The sequence below is a fragment of the Musca domestica genome, unplaced genomic scaffold, assembly GCF_030504385.1.
Source record: "Musca domestica strain aabys unplaced genomic scaffold, Musca_domestica.polishedcontigs.V.1.1 18, whole genome shotgun sequence".
NCBI lineage: Eukaryota > Metazoa > Arthropoda > Insecta > Diptera > Muscidae > Musca > Musca domestica.
Window position 1 is genome coordinate 13,141,679 of NW_026712238.1, and position 16,351 is coordinate 13,158,029.

General features: G+C 35.7%; 1 protein-coding gene across 1 annotated transcript; it reads left to right on the forward strand.

Moving 5' to 3' along the window:
• The first annotated feature begins 4,193 nt into the window (after positions 1–4,193).
• On the forward strand, positions 4,194–16,124 carry LOC101896013 (LIRP). Its single transcript, XM_005183841.4, has 3 exons — positions 4,194–4,506; positions 15,220–15,451; positions 15,518–16,124. The coding sequence occupies exons 2-3, from the start codon at positions 15,220–15,222 to the stop codon at positions 15,670–15,672; spliced, it is 387 nt and encodes a 128-aa protein (XP_005183898.1). The 5' UTR covers positions 4,194–4,506; the 3' UTR covers positions 15,673–16,124.
• Positions 16,125–16,351: the final 227 nt, after the last annotated feature.

Here is a 16,351-nt window from a genome sequence, read left to right on the forward strand (position 1 = left end):
TACCAAATTCCGTTAGACATTCTAAGTTTTATTGAAATTTAACATACATAGTGTGTTTGGTACATCACTACACGAAATCAGCCGAAAAACGTATATAGGAACTATATCCAAATCTGAACCGATTTCAATATAATTTTAGAAATTCATTTATAGACCAAATTCGGTCACACATTCCAGATTTCATTGAAATTGAAGATATATAGGGTGTTTGGTATATCAAATACATGAAATCGGCTGAAAATATATATGGGAGCTGTATTCAAACCTCAGCCGATTTCAATATAACTTGGCAAATTTATTTTTTTGTACCAAATTCTGTAATTTCTTTCAAATTTCATTGGGATCGGTCATATATATCGTGTTTAATACATCAAATACATGAAATCAGCCGAAAATATGTATGGAAGCTATATCCAAATCTCAACCGATTTCAATATAATTATACACTACAACACTATGTGTTGGGGGTATTATAAGTTTGATTGGGCCAAAAATTATGTAACACCTCGAAATATTGGTTTCCCACATAGGAAATATGGATCTTCCTAGCTCGCCGAGCTGAGTCGATCTAGCTATGTATGTCCGTCCGTTCGTCTGTCCGTCTGTCCATGTTAATTTGTAATCACTCTACAGGTTGCAATTATGGCCCGATCTTCACGAAATTTAGAATGTAGGTGGGGTTGAGGTCAGAATAGAACCCTATTTCTTTTGGAGATGATCGCCAAATGTTTAGGGGTTGAAATGGACCAAATACTGAAAAAATGTCGGATTTTGCAGTAGCTATACAGGTCGCAATTATAGACCAATCGACGCGGAATTTCGCATGTATCTAGAGTTTAGGGCAGGGAAGAAGCCAACCAATTTGGGTGGTCATCGGATAATATTTAGCGGGTAAAATATACCATATCTTTTGTGTTGAAAAAATTCAAAATTTTTCATTAAACCGCGAATATTTGAAATCCCAGCTAAATCACAAAGACATGACAAGGCTACTTCTGATCTTTACATTGATGTTAACATCCAACAAATCGGATATATAGCAAAATATGTGCGATCTCTTATATGTCGAGAACGGCTGAATTGATTTCGACAGTTCTCATTAATTCAGAATGGCCTCTTGGCAGGAAAGAAAAAATGTCTAAAAAATCGCATAAAAATATCTCTCTATAGATGAAAATATTGATTTTGTAACATTTTCTCATATTTTTTCATATTTTTGGCATATTTTCATTTTGAATTAAACATTTGGTAATATTTCTACAGCTAACAAAACTAAGTAGTTAGGATATCAGGATATCATATACAGATCGCATTTATGGTCCGATCCTTACGAAATTTTGCATGGGGATAAGATGAGAGTCAGAATAGAAGCCTACTCTTTTTGGAGATGATCGCCATATATTTAGGGGTTGAAATGGACCAAAAAACTGCAAATTTTGTCAACAGATCGTAATTATTGCCCGATCCTCACGCACATTTGGATGGGGGTTACCGGACATTGCAAAAGCCAAGCAGTTTTGGATGGCCATCCCAAAAATATTCAATGTGTGAAATAGTTTGCCAACTTTTGTAGACAAAATACGAAAATGTCCATTCCGGTGACTTTTTGGAGAATTCACAAATACAGGAAAGACGCACTTCTGACTATTTCGTTAACGCTGATTTCGTTGCGTTTCAGCCAAAAACCAATAATAAATGTTAATCTTTTGGCACTTCTGAGAGATTATAGGTCTTTGGGAAATATTGGTTCCAGATCTACGAAGACCATTTAAGTGCAATATCTACCAATAAATTGGAAATGAGCAAATTAGTTAAGGTTGCTATTATTCGAAAATTAGAGAACGAAACCTGATGGTTTCTTTTATAATTCGTCACAATATCTTGTGGAATTCTTTCGAGTATCTCGCCTATATAAACTGTATCGTTTATTATAGTGTTGTAGGGCATTCAACGGTCGGCCCCGCTCGACTGTAGCCTTTGCTTACTTGTTTGGTAAATTTGTTTATGTACCAAATTCCGTTACGCATTCCAAAGACTGTTTCTACAACCAATCAATAGATAAGTGAAAACAAAATATAATTTGTTTCAAGGAACCTCCTTTCTGATCAGTTCCGAGTGGAGTTTAAAACATGTAAAAAGCAGCGAACTTTTTATACCCTCCATCATTGGGAAGGAACTTGAACATTTTCAAAAAAATCCGAAAACTACCACTTAAATGAAAACTGTTATATGGAGACTATACGAAGACCTGGACATGCTTACGAATTTTTTTGTCATAGGCTGCAGTAGAGTTAACTCGTCCTATGAGACATGAGGTCTTAAACTGTTATTTCAATGAGACACCTTAATTGACCTTATTAAATGATGAATACACCCTGTAGCCCTAAGACTGAGGGTGTGAAATACCCATAATATGTCTATGTATATTTCCAATGAAACGGAATTATCTATCGAATAATGAAATGAAGGCGTTTTCAAAAATTTGTAAACAACAAGCGAGAGCTTTAAACTGATAATTGTGATAATGCAACGATCGACGAGACACAGCCACGATGTGTCTGGCAGCCGTGGCCGGGTGGGATTGTCTACACTTGCTATAAGATTCATTGATTCAAGCTGCCAGCTTAAGTAAATAAACGTTAGCGAACGGAGCATCTTTAGTACGACGGCTGTGAACGGAGGCGGATACACTACAAACGCAATGACTCTCGGAAAGCGGAATATGAATTGTGCGATGTGCGATCTTAAAATAGAAAATTTTTAATTAAAAAAAAAAAATAAAAACCTATAAAACATAATTGAAAATTGTAAAGAAAATTGAATCGAAATAGATAATGATTTACGGCAAATAGAAATTTTTATGAAGTTAAAAATAGTTTGGACGCCAGCGAATGTAACGAGCATAAGACACGCGAAAAAACGCCAATCTACATACCTTAAACTGAAACGGGCGTCCAATGAAGGCGCCGTTCTCATTACTTCTGCAGTGACAACAAATATATCATCAAACCAACAGCAACAACAACACACGACGACGACGACGAAGACGGCAGAGATAAATTGTTGTGGCGATTTATCTATTTTTGAATATCAAAACACAAGAAAAACAAAAAAAGTCAACAAAAATAAATGTTTGTTGCACAGCAACAACTGGCAATTTGGTGGGGTTCTATCAACAATCGTGGCAACAACATATCGGTCGTGGTCACCAGCCAGCCAGTAGTAGCAGCCAGTGAGTGAGGTTAGGTGGCAGCAACAAGTGTCGTAAACAAATGGTGATAAAAATAAACACAACAACCAACAAAAACAAACAACTGAGCTAAAAATAGATTCATGCAAAGCCAGAGCAAAAAAAAAAAAAAAAAAACTACCACGGACCCACAAACATTATCAAACATAAATCTCCCATCCGACAACGGCAGACGGACGACCTAGCAATCAACCCAAACACTGAAAAACAAGTTGAGTGTTTAGCCAGCGAATCAGACAGCTAGCCAACAAGCAAGCAGCAGCCATAGCGCATAGGAAGAGGGCGGCAAACATGGGAATGCCACCATTGTAAACAACCACGAAATCATCAACGACAGAGCAGCAGCAACGGCAACAACAACTCGAGGCGTTGTCAGCACCAACAACAGACACGAGCACGATCCACCCAAGCTATTGCCACACGAAGGTTTCAACGCTCAGCGCAAACGATTAGCCAGTCCAGAGCTATGTAGAGCTCGATGCGAATCGGTGGATTGCTCGCACTCAGCGCTATTCGCTACAGTAGACTAGAATCGCTAACAGTTGGAACGGCAGTAGACAGACCACAACAACAACAATAATAAGAACAGCGGCAGTAGCTCCAAATAATTGCTCCGAAAATCCGTTGTAACAGTTAATTGAGCTGATCTTCAAGAATTAAAAAAAAAAACAAATAACTATTTAACCAAGAAGTTTATCTGAAGCAAGAAAAAAAGTTCCAGCCAACCCGAGTTTAATCCCTTCCACCCAAGGAAACTATTTCAAAAACAAAAGAAAAAAAAACAACAACAAAAGGAAACAAAATATTGTGATTTTATTATTTGTGATAACCATTTTGGAAATTTTTGTGATTTATTAAAAAAAAAAAATACATATATATATCTTAAATCAAGGAAACGGAAATTCCTTTAAAAATAAACGAAAACAAAAATAACAAAAAATCAATTATCCTTAAAATTTGTTTAATTTGCAAAACCAAATTAAAGTTCCTTAAAAAAAACGAAAGTGATTTGAAAAGAAAAAAAATCGTAACATTGAGTTCTGGAAACTTACACTTAATCTACAGCCACACACATCACATCCACGTATATAATTCCAAGAATTATTAAAATTTAAACTTAGTTTGTAACGAAAAATAAAAACAGAACAAATAAAGCCAGAAACATTTGCATTCAAGTCTCTGCATCTATATAATGAACAAAAGTCGTCGCATCTCAAGTACATTCATCCGGATTGCTCAGTACGAAAACCATAAAAGTAAGTATAATTACTGCTAAAAATTTTGAAAATCTTAGGAATTCGAAATGGTTTTTGGTACTCTCAATCAGGATAAGGATAGTAAAAAATGTATGCCATTGCGGCATTATTTTGGTTTGCAAATTCTAGAGGAAAATAATAACGGCCTATTTTAAATGGGAAGTGGAGAAATTTCAGTCAATCCCCTGTTTACGCAAAAAATATTCTATGTCAATAAAAATTGATCTGTTCCAAAAATATTCTGAACCAAACATCTCTTAATTTTGCTATTTTTTCGATATCATAAGGAAAATTACGTTATTGTAGTAAAAAGTTTTACATTCTTGCTGTTCTAGAACAGAACAAATATTAAAACTTACTTGAATTATTTTTTTTTTTTAAATTTTGCAAGGATCTTGCACCTTTTGAGCTGATCTTGTGTTGATAGAAATAATGTGATGTACCAAGTCTGAATGAAATCAGACTTTAATTTCTTGCTTTATGAGCTTCATGGATATTCAAAAATGTTGACCCATTTGTGGGGGAGGTACCAGAAAGAGTGGACCGATATATTCCATCTTCACAGCAGATTTTGTGCTAGCAGAAATAATGTGATGTGTGAAATATGAAGGGAACCGGATGCTTATTTCTGTTTTTATAATTATTTTGGTTATTCAATACTATAACCCTTTGTGGGGAAGTACCAGAAGGAATCGACCGATATATTCCATCTGTCTCTCCATCTGTTGTAATCACGCAATCTTTCGAACGAATTGAGATAGAAATCTAAAATTTTGCACACATGTTTATTTTGCCAGTAAGCAGGCTAAGTTCGTAAATGGGCCATGTACGTCCACGTTTTCATATAGCCCCCATATAGCGGCATATCCGGATATTCAGTATTTTGATGATTTTGGCGACATTATTTACCGGAATTGTTTCAAGTTTGGCATTTTAAGTTCGAAATTAATACTACAGCCTAAGACAAAAAATTGTCTGTGCAGGTCCACGTGTTCATATAGGCCCCATATAACGGTACCTCCCATTATTTGGTATTTTGATGATTTTAGCGTCATTATTCACCGGAGTAGTTTCGAATTCGTATAGGCCCCGTATGTAAGTACCTCCCTATATTTGGTATTTTGACGATTTTAGGTAAAATACTCACCGAAATTGTCGTATTTGAAGAAGAAGTAATGGATGCTACAATCTGTGACAGAAAATTGTCTATGCAGGTCCAGGTCTTCGAATAGTTTCGATATAACCGTACCTCCCTATATACGGTATTTTGATGATTTTAGCTACATTATTCATCGTTTATTTCAAGTTTCGAATTTGAATATGGTAATGGCTTATGACAAACAATGCCAATGTAGGTTCTCGTCGTACAGACCCCCGGCCATATTCGATATTTTTAAGATTTTAACAGAATTTTTGTTTTTTGACATTTTCAAATTCTTTCGAAATGGTGGAGGGTATTCAAAGTTCGGCCCGTTCGAACTTACTGCTTTTTAACTTGTTTTAATTTTATTGAAAGAAAGCAAAAAGATTTGAAAATAGCATCAAATTTTAGAATAAGTGAAGATTTGTTTTGATTTGGTCACCTTTGGGCGTGCTGAGTCCTTTTGGAATGTCCAAGGTCTGCGGCCAAAATGTTTGCGTGCCCAATGCTTTAATACACCCTCCAGAATATTGTCGCAATAATATTCGGCATTTATTCTGATGCAACGGTCGAATAATACGAGCGGAGAGCGACCATAGGCTGTTATGGCGGCCCACACCATCACCATGGCCGGCGCTTGAGTTCTGGTGGCCAACCGAAGGTGCAAATTTTCAGCTGACCTCTTTGGCAAGTAAGCACGATCATGTTGTCTGTTAACAAACTGCAGGACAACGAATGTTTTCTCATCGGAGAAAACCAAATTCGGCAGTTCACCATTTTCGGCCAAGTGCTTTTGATTCTATTTTCTTTCTGTTGCGGTGTAAGTTCTTGCACGTTTTTGAATTTCAATGGCTTTACCCCGAGCTCATTTTTCAATATTTGCTGAATAGAATATTGCGATATGTTCAGCTCACGAGCCATTTTTCGGTCACTGCGACGCGGGTTTCGATCAAGTCGCTTCTTTACTTTTCGAACCATTTCTGCTGATGTTGCTGTTTTCATCCGTACACTTCCTTGACGTCGGGCTACGCTACCAGTATCAGGGTAACGAGCGATGGTACGAGACACAAAAGATTTATTCACATTTAAATGCTGGAAATACTCTTGTAAACAATATAATGAGCTGTCACTGGAATAATTTCAACAGCTGTCGGACGAGTGGCTTAGAAATGACTGCATTCTGAAGTTGGTTGCAGTTTTTTCATCTCACCGTGTATGAGGTATATGAAATTTTATTGAGCGTGTCTGTATGTATGTTTTATCGCACTGAGATCCCAAATTATTCCTCTATTTAGATTTTTGAAGGTTTGTAAGCATTTGATCATAATTGACGGACAGGATAAATCCACATGTCCTTCTTATTTCCCATTATTCTGGTTCAAATCATAAGCGAATAAAAGTTGTTGTAAAGGCTTCAAACATAAGCGACTTAAGTATAATGATACAGAGATTTGTGAAGAGACCAAATGAAGAAGGGTCGGATTATACAAAGATAAGTTAATGTTCCTTACTTTTATTTGAAATAGTGTCTTTATTCAATTTCCTTTTCAAAAAAATATTGTGGATGAATTCTGACTTTCCACCAAAATGTGTGATAAGTCTACAAAAATAATATTTATCAGATAAAACACAAGAAGTTTGTTGCCACAAAAGTCTAACACAATTTAAGGTGGACTGATATCGAACACGCGTTTGACCCACAATAAACTTTCGAAACCCTCTCCATGACATGTGGTACTTGTGATACGCAACAACACGTATGAACGGCCATCAACTAAATTAAAAACAAAATCATTTCAATTTTTTAATTGCTATGTTTTTTTTTTTTCATCTAATTTTAATTGTATATAGGAACTATTTAAAAATATATTTATGTTCATGTATTTATATTTATGTAGTAATATGTCAAACGGATTTGAACAAAAACAAAAAGTGAAAAAATTGAAGCACGCGTTCTGCTATGTACACAATAGTATCACCGAGAGGGTGAACTATTTCCGAGAAATAAAGGAACAAAATCATCGACGACGGCGACAACAACAATAACAACAACATCGCCGAGATAAGAATTCTATTTTAAATGAATTATTTTAAAACCAGTGTTTATTCATAAAAATATGTTAATAATTCATTGATAATGAAATGCTATTTCACATAAAAATATTTACACACAAACGCCCGAAACAGGCTCGGGCTAATTGTAATGCGATGATGATGGGGATGGAGATGGTGGGAATAACAGCAGCCATCATAGCTATTGAAATAAGAGACGACGACGATGGAGGTGGCGGTGGCGGCGACGACAGGAACCTGCGATGCGATGAAGTGTCTGGGTGCTGGACTTTATAAAAATCAAAACAACAAAACCTCGGTGGTCACTGATAATATAAAATGTGGACCGTGATTATTGTTCGAGTGTGTATGTGTTAATATTTAAACATTATTTACATACATACACACATTCGTATGTATGTGTGTATGTTTATTTGCATGCATATGAGAATGTCTGTTAAAAGTTAAATATAAATGCCGAGTAATGAGAACAAGGAATGCGGTTTGCAATTATTCCATTACAACAACAACAACAACGTAAACAATAACAACAAGTAAGGAAAATTCCCATGACCAATTTTTACACTTTGTGTAATCTTTTCGGATGCAAACTTATTTTCAGGCTTCATTGGTGTTGTAATGGCCCCTTTTGGTTGGAAAAAAAAACTTCTTTTTCACCTTGAGCTGTCTCAGCAGACATATTCGAGTATCCGGATTTTTTGTATATAATTCAAGAAATATTTTTTGCAAATAAAATTTTCTCCAGACTGTGCAAAATTTATTTCCAGAGTCCATAAAATAAAGAAAAAAAATTAATAAATTAAAAACCAGTAAAAAAAGTCTTAAATTCGGGCGGGGCTGATTTTATGATACCCTACACCACTTTGCTAATTTAGTAGAGCTCCGCATGACAATTAAAAGTTTTTATGGGAGAATTCAATCATACACGCTATGATTATAATTATAGTTTAAAGTTCAAAGGACTAAATACGCCGAAGCATTTGTATCTTTTAAATTCGAACTTGTATTGCCCATTTGGTGCACAATTAATTTGAAATCGGATAAAGATATATATGGGAGCTATATCCAAATCGGAACCGATCTCGATAAAATTTGGCAAAGATATTTCTGAGCTGTATTTGATATATTTCCCTGAATAGCGTTGTTACGGAGTGCATATTACGGCTGTGGGTAACAAATATAACAAATCGGATGAACAATATATATGGGAGCTATAGCTATATCTGAACCGATTTCGATCAAATTTGGCATATTTATTTTCAGGCTTGTATGGTTGTACGTGCAAAATTCCATACTATTCGGGCTGATATTACACGTTTGGTGCACAATAAAAGGCAAATCGGACGAAGACATATATGGGAGCTATATCTAAATTTTTACCGATTATCTCCAATTTCAATAGGGTTCATCCTTGGGCCAAACAAATGTTGTTTGGAAAATTTCATCTCAATCGGATAATAAATGCCACCTGCATTTTGTCCACAAGAATACATGGACAGACGGACTGGCATGCATAAATCAACTCAAAAATTGATTCTATGGAGATCCTATCTCGCGGTCTATCTCGCTTCCTTTTGCCTGTTACAAACAAATGCACAAAGACATAATACCCTGACCACCTTGTGCTGTAGGGTATAACAAGTTAAAAAGTATCAGTCGGTTCTACCGACAGACGTATACCCTCAGCCAATATTCAAATATGATTATTCAAACTCTTGACCCTCTATAAAGCGGGTTCTGAAGGAATGGACAAATACCAATATTGGTAACTTCATTATAAAGTCCAAATTCATCCCAAATTTCTGGTTGAGAGAAATATTTAGATTTATGACAGATAAAGCATAGAAAATTGTGACCCCTTGAGGCTGAAGTACCAGAAGGGGTTCGCAGCTATATATCATCTTCACAAAAGATCTTGTGTTAGCAAAAATTTTTATATGTGTGAAATGTGAAGAGAGTTGAACGCTTATTAGGCTTACTTTGAGTGTTTGGTTTCTCAAAATCTTGAACCCTATGTGAGAGAGGTACCAGAAGAAATGGTCCGATCTCCAACATTTTTATAACATATCTTTTGTTGATGGAAATATTGAGATGTACCAAGTCTGAATGGAATCGGATATTAATTTCGCGTTTTATAACCTCCATGGATATTCAAAATGATGACCCTTTGTGGGGGAGTACCAGAAGGAGCGTATCGATATATCCCATCTTCACAACAGATCTTGTGTTAGTAGAAATAAAGGAATGTGTGAAATAGAAAGAGAACCTGATGTTTATTTCGGATTTTATACACATTTTGGTTATTCAAAACATGACCCTTTGTGGGGAGGTACGAGAAGGAATCGTCCGATCTCTACCGCCTTTATAACAGATCTTGTGTTGATATAAATATTTAGGTGTGACAAGTCTATGTGGAATCGGATGTTAATTTCGCATTTTATGATCTTAATAAATATTCAAAATTTTGACCCTTTGTGGGCGAGGTACCAGAAGGAGTGAACCGATATACTCCATCTTAACACCCGACCTTGGGGTAATAAAATTATAGGGATGTGTGAAATTTTAAGATAATCGGACTCTTACATCACATTTTATAAGAGTTGCGATTATTCAAAATTTTAATCCTTTTTGGGGAAGGTACTTGGTTGAATGGACCGATATTGTCTATTTTCGCACCTGACCTAGCAAATATTTGGATTTGCAAAGTTGGAGCACAATCAGGTCTTTCTGTGCAGAAAATATATTTTTCGAAAATTTTGACCTTCTGTGGGGGAGGTACCAGAAGGAGTGAACCGATATATTCAAAATGTTGACCCTTTGTGGGGAAGGTACTTGATCGAGTGGACAGATATTGTCCGGGTTCTGTGAAAAAAAAATTATTTTTTGAAAATTTCGACATTTTGTGGGGGAGGTACCAGAAAGAGTGGACCGATATTGCCCATCTTCGAACTGAATCAAAGTTTGACAATAATATTACGATGTACTGAGTTTGCATCAAATCGCTTGATCGACTCCAAATATCCTGAAATGGATTTGGTCCAAAGAGTCCTAGGGTCTAAATACCGTTTTTTTGACTAGGCACGTTTTGGCCGTATCAAATGATATAGGGGATATATATCATTTGACACAGCCAAAACGTGCCTAGCAATATGGCGGAGAGTATAAAAATACTTGAAATCGGAGTTATCCTTACATGGGGAGTATAAAAATACTTGAAATCGGAGTTATTCTTAAAGAGTGAACCGATATGACCCATTTTGTTATCCAATGATTCTGGATGTAATCCAAAGATCTCTATAAAATTTCGAAGCTAAATCCTAAGTGCTTCTAAGTGTTGCAAAATATATTTCTGAAACTATAGGAATACTTTTCTACATGGCCAAAATAATACAAAAACCTTAATAAAGTTAGGGCAAAGTTTTTTTCACATTTCCAAAACTAACTTCATTGATATACCTTACTTTCCAACCTTGATTCTCATACCAGATGTTACCATATTTTTTGTCTCTTATTTTGCCTTTTATTATCGTTGGGATACATCCTCAAGATATTCTACAATTTGAACTAGGTTCTCATAATCTCTACATAAAACAACAATTTGAAATCACCTATGAAATTCTGATCCCCACCTCAATAGCTACACAATTATAGCTCAAACAGATATCATTCACAATACACAATAAAAATTCGCAAAGGTTATCTTTAAAGCTGGGAAGTATAGCACATTGAACCTTCTCAATTATAGTTGAAACGACTAGAATAAGTTCTCTTCTATCCTCCAATGAAATTCAAAATTATATCTCTGATAATTACATACAAAAATCAGAGGTTATATCTTCGTCCTTTCCACCCCTGGTATGTCCTCCGAAAATCTAAAACATAAAAAAATACCGCAAATGTTGCCAAAATTTTAGGTTCACCTCATAAGTACTCGAACTCACACCCACGAAAATCTCATACCGTTGTCATTGTCTCTGAATCATTTCAGATGGTGTTCATCAGGAAAAAATCTCTCCACACCAGCAAGTCTGTTTCCATTCTAACATATGGTCAAGCAATCACTTTGCCCCTACTAATGGCTGGTCTCCTAATCATTTTCTCGATAGTTGTCGTTGTTATGCCAGGATCGTTGCAGGCCAATCCCCTGACAGCCCGATTCAATAGTTCGGATATTGATTTCAAACGTTACTGTGGTCGATCGCTTGCGGATCTAATGGTACTAATTTGCGGGGAGAATATTCGCTCAGTGTCGTCCAAGTGTAAGTGTGATGTTTAGGTTGCTGTTAGTTTGGTTTGGTGAAAACTCATTTTCTCTCTCTCTCTCTTTCTCTCTTCCTATTGTTTTTTTTTTATTCTAACAGCGAACGAGGGCGGTTCCATTTATGACTGTTGTAGACATCCTTGCGGTTATGACCAGCTTAAATCATATTGCCCAGAAGAGTGAAAAGGAAAGGAATTATGGCACTAATTATGGGCAGCACATAGAAATTAGAGACTTGTATCGCTACCATCATCTAATGCAATCAATTTTTTTTAAGTTTTAAATATGAATATTCAAAACGAATTGGTAACCCATGATCTTCATATTAGCATGTAATAATTATATTATTATTGAATATTTTAAATAAATATTAGTGCTTAACTGTAGATTTTTGGAAAAAAAATTAAGGCTGACACTTATTTCAATAAAACAAATAAATGAATAATGAAATAGTAGAGAAAGCAACGCTAATTTTCTCTTACGTTCATTCTCTTACTCTCATTGTTGGAATTCAATGGATAGTGGAAGATCATCGTGCGTTTGTCTATTTCTATTTCTAATTTCTATTTTTTAATATTAAATTATATTATTATAATATTTGATTGTATGAGGTCTATGTCGTCTATTTATTAAAGAAATAAAACAAGCAGAGCCAGGCATAAGTAGGCACGCGTGCCTTCAATGAGCGTATTTCTGTCCACGCTCACAATCATACTCATTAAAAAACAATGTAATGAGAGAGTATCAAATTGGGGGAAGAAAAATGTGCGACGCTCCACAATTTTTACTGTTAAAGGTCCTTAAAAAGGAACCTCAGGTTGAAAAATAAAACCGGCTCTTAACCCCTCCCCATGAAAATCCACGACAATAGCTTTAAAGCTCAACAGAAAAATTTATGATTATTGGTCTCAAATTTCGTCATAAAAATGACTTTAAAAGTTAATCATAAAAATTTACGAAAAAATTAATGTTTTTATAATAACAGGGAAAATCTTGCAGATTATTAAAATATAACTAAAAATAGGAGGTACGTATTTCGGCGATTTGAAAGTTTAGACGCAAAGTTACTTGAATAGAGAGGGCTAGTCCCCCCTCTTCCACATTTTTCGAAATTTTCCAATTAAGATTCCTTGGAATCCGTTGATTTTAGGAATATATTGTCTCCGGCAATATTGCAGATAAAAATACAAGAATTATTTTGGTTGAAAGTTTTAACCCTCAAGAAAGCCAACAATGGGGTATCTTCTACTTTCTTTCAAAATATTGTTAAAAACTCCCTTTAAATGGGATCGTAGCATATCAAAAAATGTTATACAAAAAAGTATTTGTCACAGAATTTTACCATTGGCCGCAGAAGATATCAAAAGTGTAGATCTTACATTTTACAAGATGAGATAAAAAAAACTGCAACAAAGTCAAACGCCATCATTTTTTTCCTTTTTTTTTACATTTTATTGAATGAAAGCAAAAAATGTCGGAAAAAGCATTAAATTTAAAATAAGTTTAGATTTGTTTGAATTGGTCACCTTTGGCACGAAACCGTCAAACGTTGCCCGAATGTTGCTCTGCGGTATTTTGGCCCATTTCCGGCTTGAGGTGAGCGACACTTTGGTATTTTTTAGTGCCAACCTTGCTTTTCAAAATACTCCAGCCACAATAGTCCAACGGATTAGTATCCAGAGATTTTGGTGGCCATTGTGCGCTGGAAATGAAGCGAGCAACCTTATTTTGTAACCATTCTTGGGTGGTGCGTGCTGAGTGCGACGGTGCTGAGTCCTGTTGGAATGTGTAAGGTCTGTGGCCAAAATGAATATTTTCACGATAATATTCGGCATTTATTGTGATGCCACGGTCGATTAATACGAGCGGAGAGCTACCATCGGCTGTCATAGCGGCCCACACCATCACCATGGCCGACGCTTGAGTTCTGGTGGCCAACTGAAGGCGCACATTTTCAGCTGACCTATTTGGCAAGTAATCACGATCATTTTGTTTGTTGACAAACTGCTGGACAAAGAGTGTTTTCTCATCGGAGAAAACCAAATTCGGCAGTTCACCACTTTTGGCCAAGCGAAGCAACTCTTTAGCTCTTTTGAGTCTATTTCCTTTCTGTTGCGGTGTTAGTTCTTGCTCTTTTTGGAATTTCAATAGCTTTAACCCGAGCTCATTTTTCAAAATTTGCCGAATGGAATATTGCGATAAGTTCAGTTCACGAGCCATTTACGGCCACTGAGACGCGGGTTTCGATAAAGTCGCTTCTTTACTTTTCGAGCCATTTCTGCTGATGTTGCTGTTTTCTTGCGTCCACTTCCTTGACGTCGGGCTACTCTACCAGTATCACGGTAACGAGCGATGATACGGGACACAAAAGATTTATTCACATTTAAATGCTGAAGTGCTCTAACGATAGCCACTTGTGGTTTTCCAGCTAAATATAAAGAAATCCATCATGAATATTTTTTTTTTTGGAAAATTCTCACCGAAATGCTTTTGTAAGCTTGTAAACGATACAATGAGCTGGCACTGGAATAATTTTAACAGCTATCGAACGAGTGGCTTAGAAATGACAGCAGTCTGAAATTGGTTGCAGTTTTTTTTATCACACTTTGTATACTCTCCCAAAGTCAACAATTTTTGTTCTGAAAGTTCGTCATAATACCCATTGATAAAAATCCATGTCTGCAGCTCTACAAGCTCTCGATATTTTTCATGGCTTTAACTCTCAAAGTATGAAAATTCACTTTTACGGTTATGGAAGCTTCACTCAAAAACTAACGATTATGCCTCTCAAAGCTCCACGTTTATACTCGTTAGAATCTACAACAATGGATTTGAAAGTTCATCGTAAAAGCCGTAGATTATGACTCTAAAGGTGTGAGTACATAAACAGCTTGGAATCATGGCTAGGCATTTTTTTTGTCAAATTATAAAGAAAAAACGACTGCAGAATTCGAGTGCGGCTCTGGCATTCCTTTATGATATGTCACAAAATATGCCATGTGGAAACTTCAAGCTGCATATGTACTCCCAACTTAATACTTACTCATATAAATTCTGGATTATAACTTCAAACCTTTCCATAACATATATATAACATGTATAACATGTAAACAGCAAGCCAAACAAGGTTCCCGATTGAGGGTGGCAATGTCCTTGGCATGAATAATTCTTTTTGTTACTAATTTTTTAAAATAGTTTTCTAACAACAAAAATCCCTTTCTCTCTTTTTCCTTTCCAGATGACGTTTTCCCAATGTATAATCTCATCGCGTGCGTTAAGTTCAACAACAATCGCGCTCTTAGTCATAATAAGCTTCATTGTGATAATTTCCCTGCCAAGACCTGCCCACACACAGCCGTTGACGACACAGACGCGACAGGTGCCACGTCAGCGTTACTGCAGCACATCGTTATTTGAAGCCATCAGGACAATTTGTAACGGTCGTTACAATTCCCTGTCGAATGTCTATCGTAAGTTCTTATCGGAATATTAAAATGAAAATTCAATATCTAATTTGTGTCTCGTTTTTTTTACAGCCGAAAGCTTTGGCAATCAAAATCGTGCCAGTCTTTTGAGGCGTTTGTTACCCGATGACGATGTCATTTATCGGCCCTCATTTGGCGGTCCAGTCCATGAGTGTTGTCGTCGTCCCTGTGGCTATTCAGAACTGCAGTCATATTGTGCAGATTAAATTTAAAAAATTAAATTAAACTAAGATCATCGTCATTAGCATCATTTTTTTATTATCTTCATTTGACACATATTGTATTACATTGTCACCTCAATCTAATTCTTTCTCATCGTGTCTTCCTCTCTCTCTATCTCTCTCACATTCATTTAGGCTGTTTAGTGGTTAAGTTCTAAATTAATTTAAGTTGTATAAAGACAAAATATTTGTTAATAATTTCTAATGTTTGTGTAGTAGTTACATATGTATATGTTTTATTAGTTTGTCTGTGTTTCGTCGCGACGTTTGCTATTTTTCGTAATAATTTTTTTTCTCTGTGTGTTTTGTATGATTTTTGTGTTTCTCCCCCCATTATTTTTTTTAGCGAAATGTTGTTAGCAAATTTTTATTTTACAAAAGAGATTTTTATAAAAAACAAAAAGAATAAAAATTTTAATGAAAAAATTCTTAAACAATTGTTTTGGTTTTATTTTTGTATTGGAAATGAGAGGAATCAACTTAAGATCTTCTAGAGAACGAAACATACACTAAATCGGTTGGTAATAAGCATGGTGGGTTCTCGCTGAAAATGTTTGTAAATTCTGTCAACGTCTTCAGAAATTGATATCTTCAAAAAAAAAAAAAAAGGTAAACAATGTCTTAAAGTCTGGCGGGGCCGACTTTATGATACCCTACACCACTT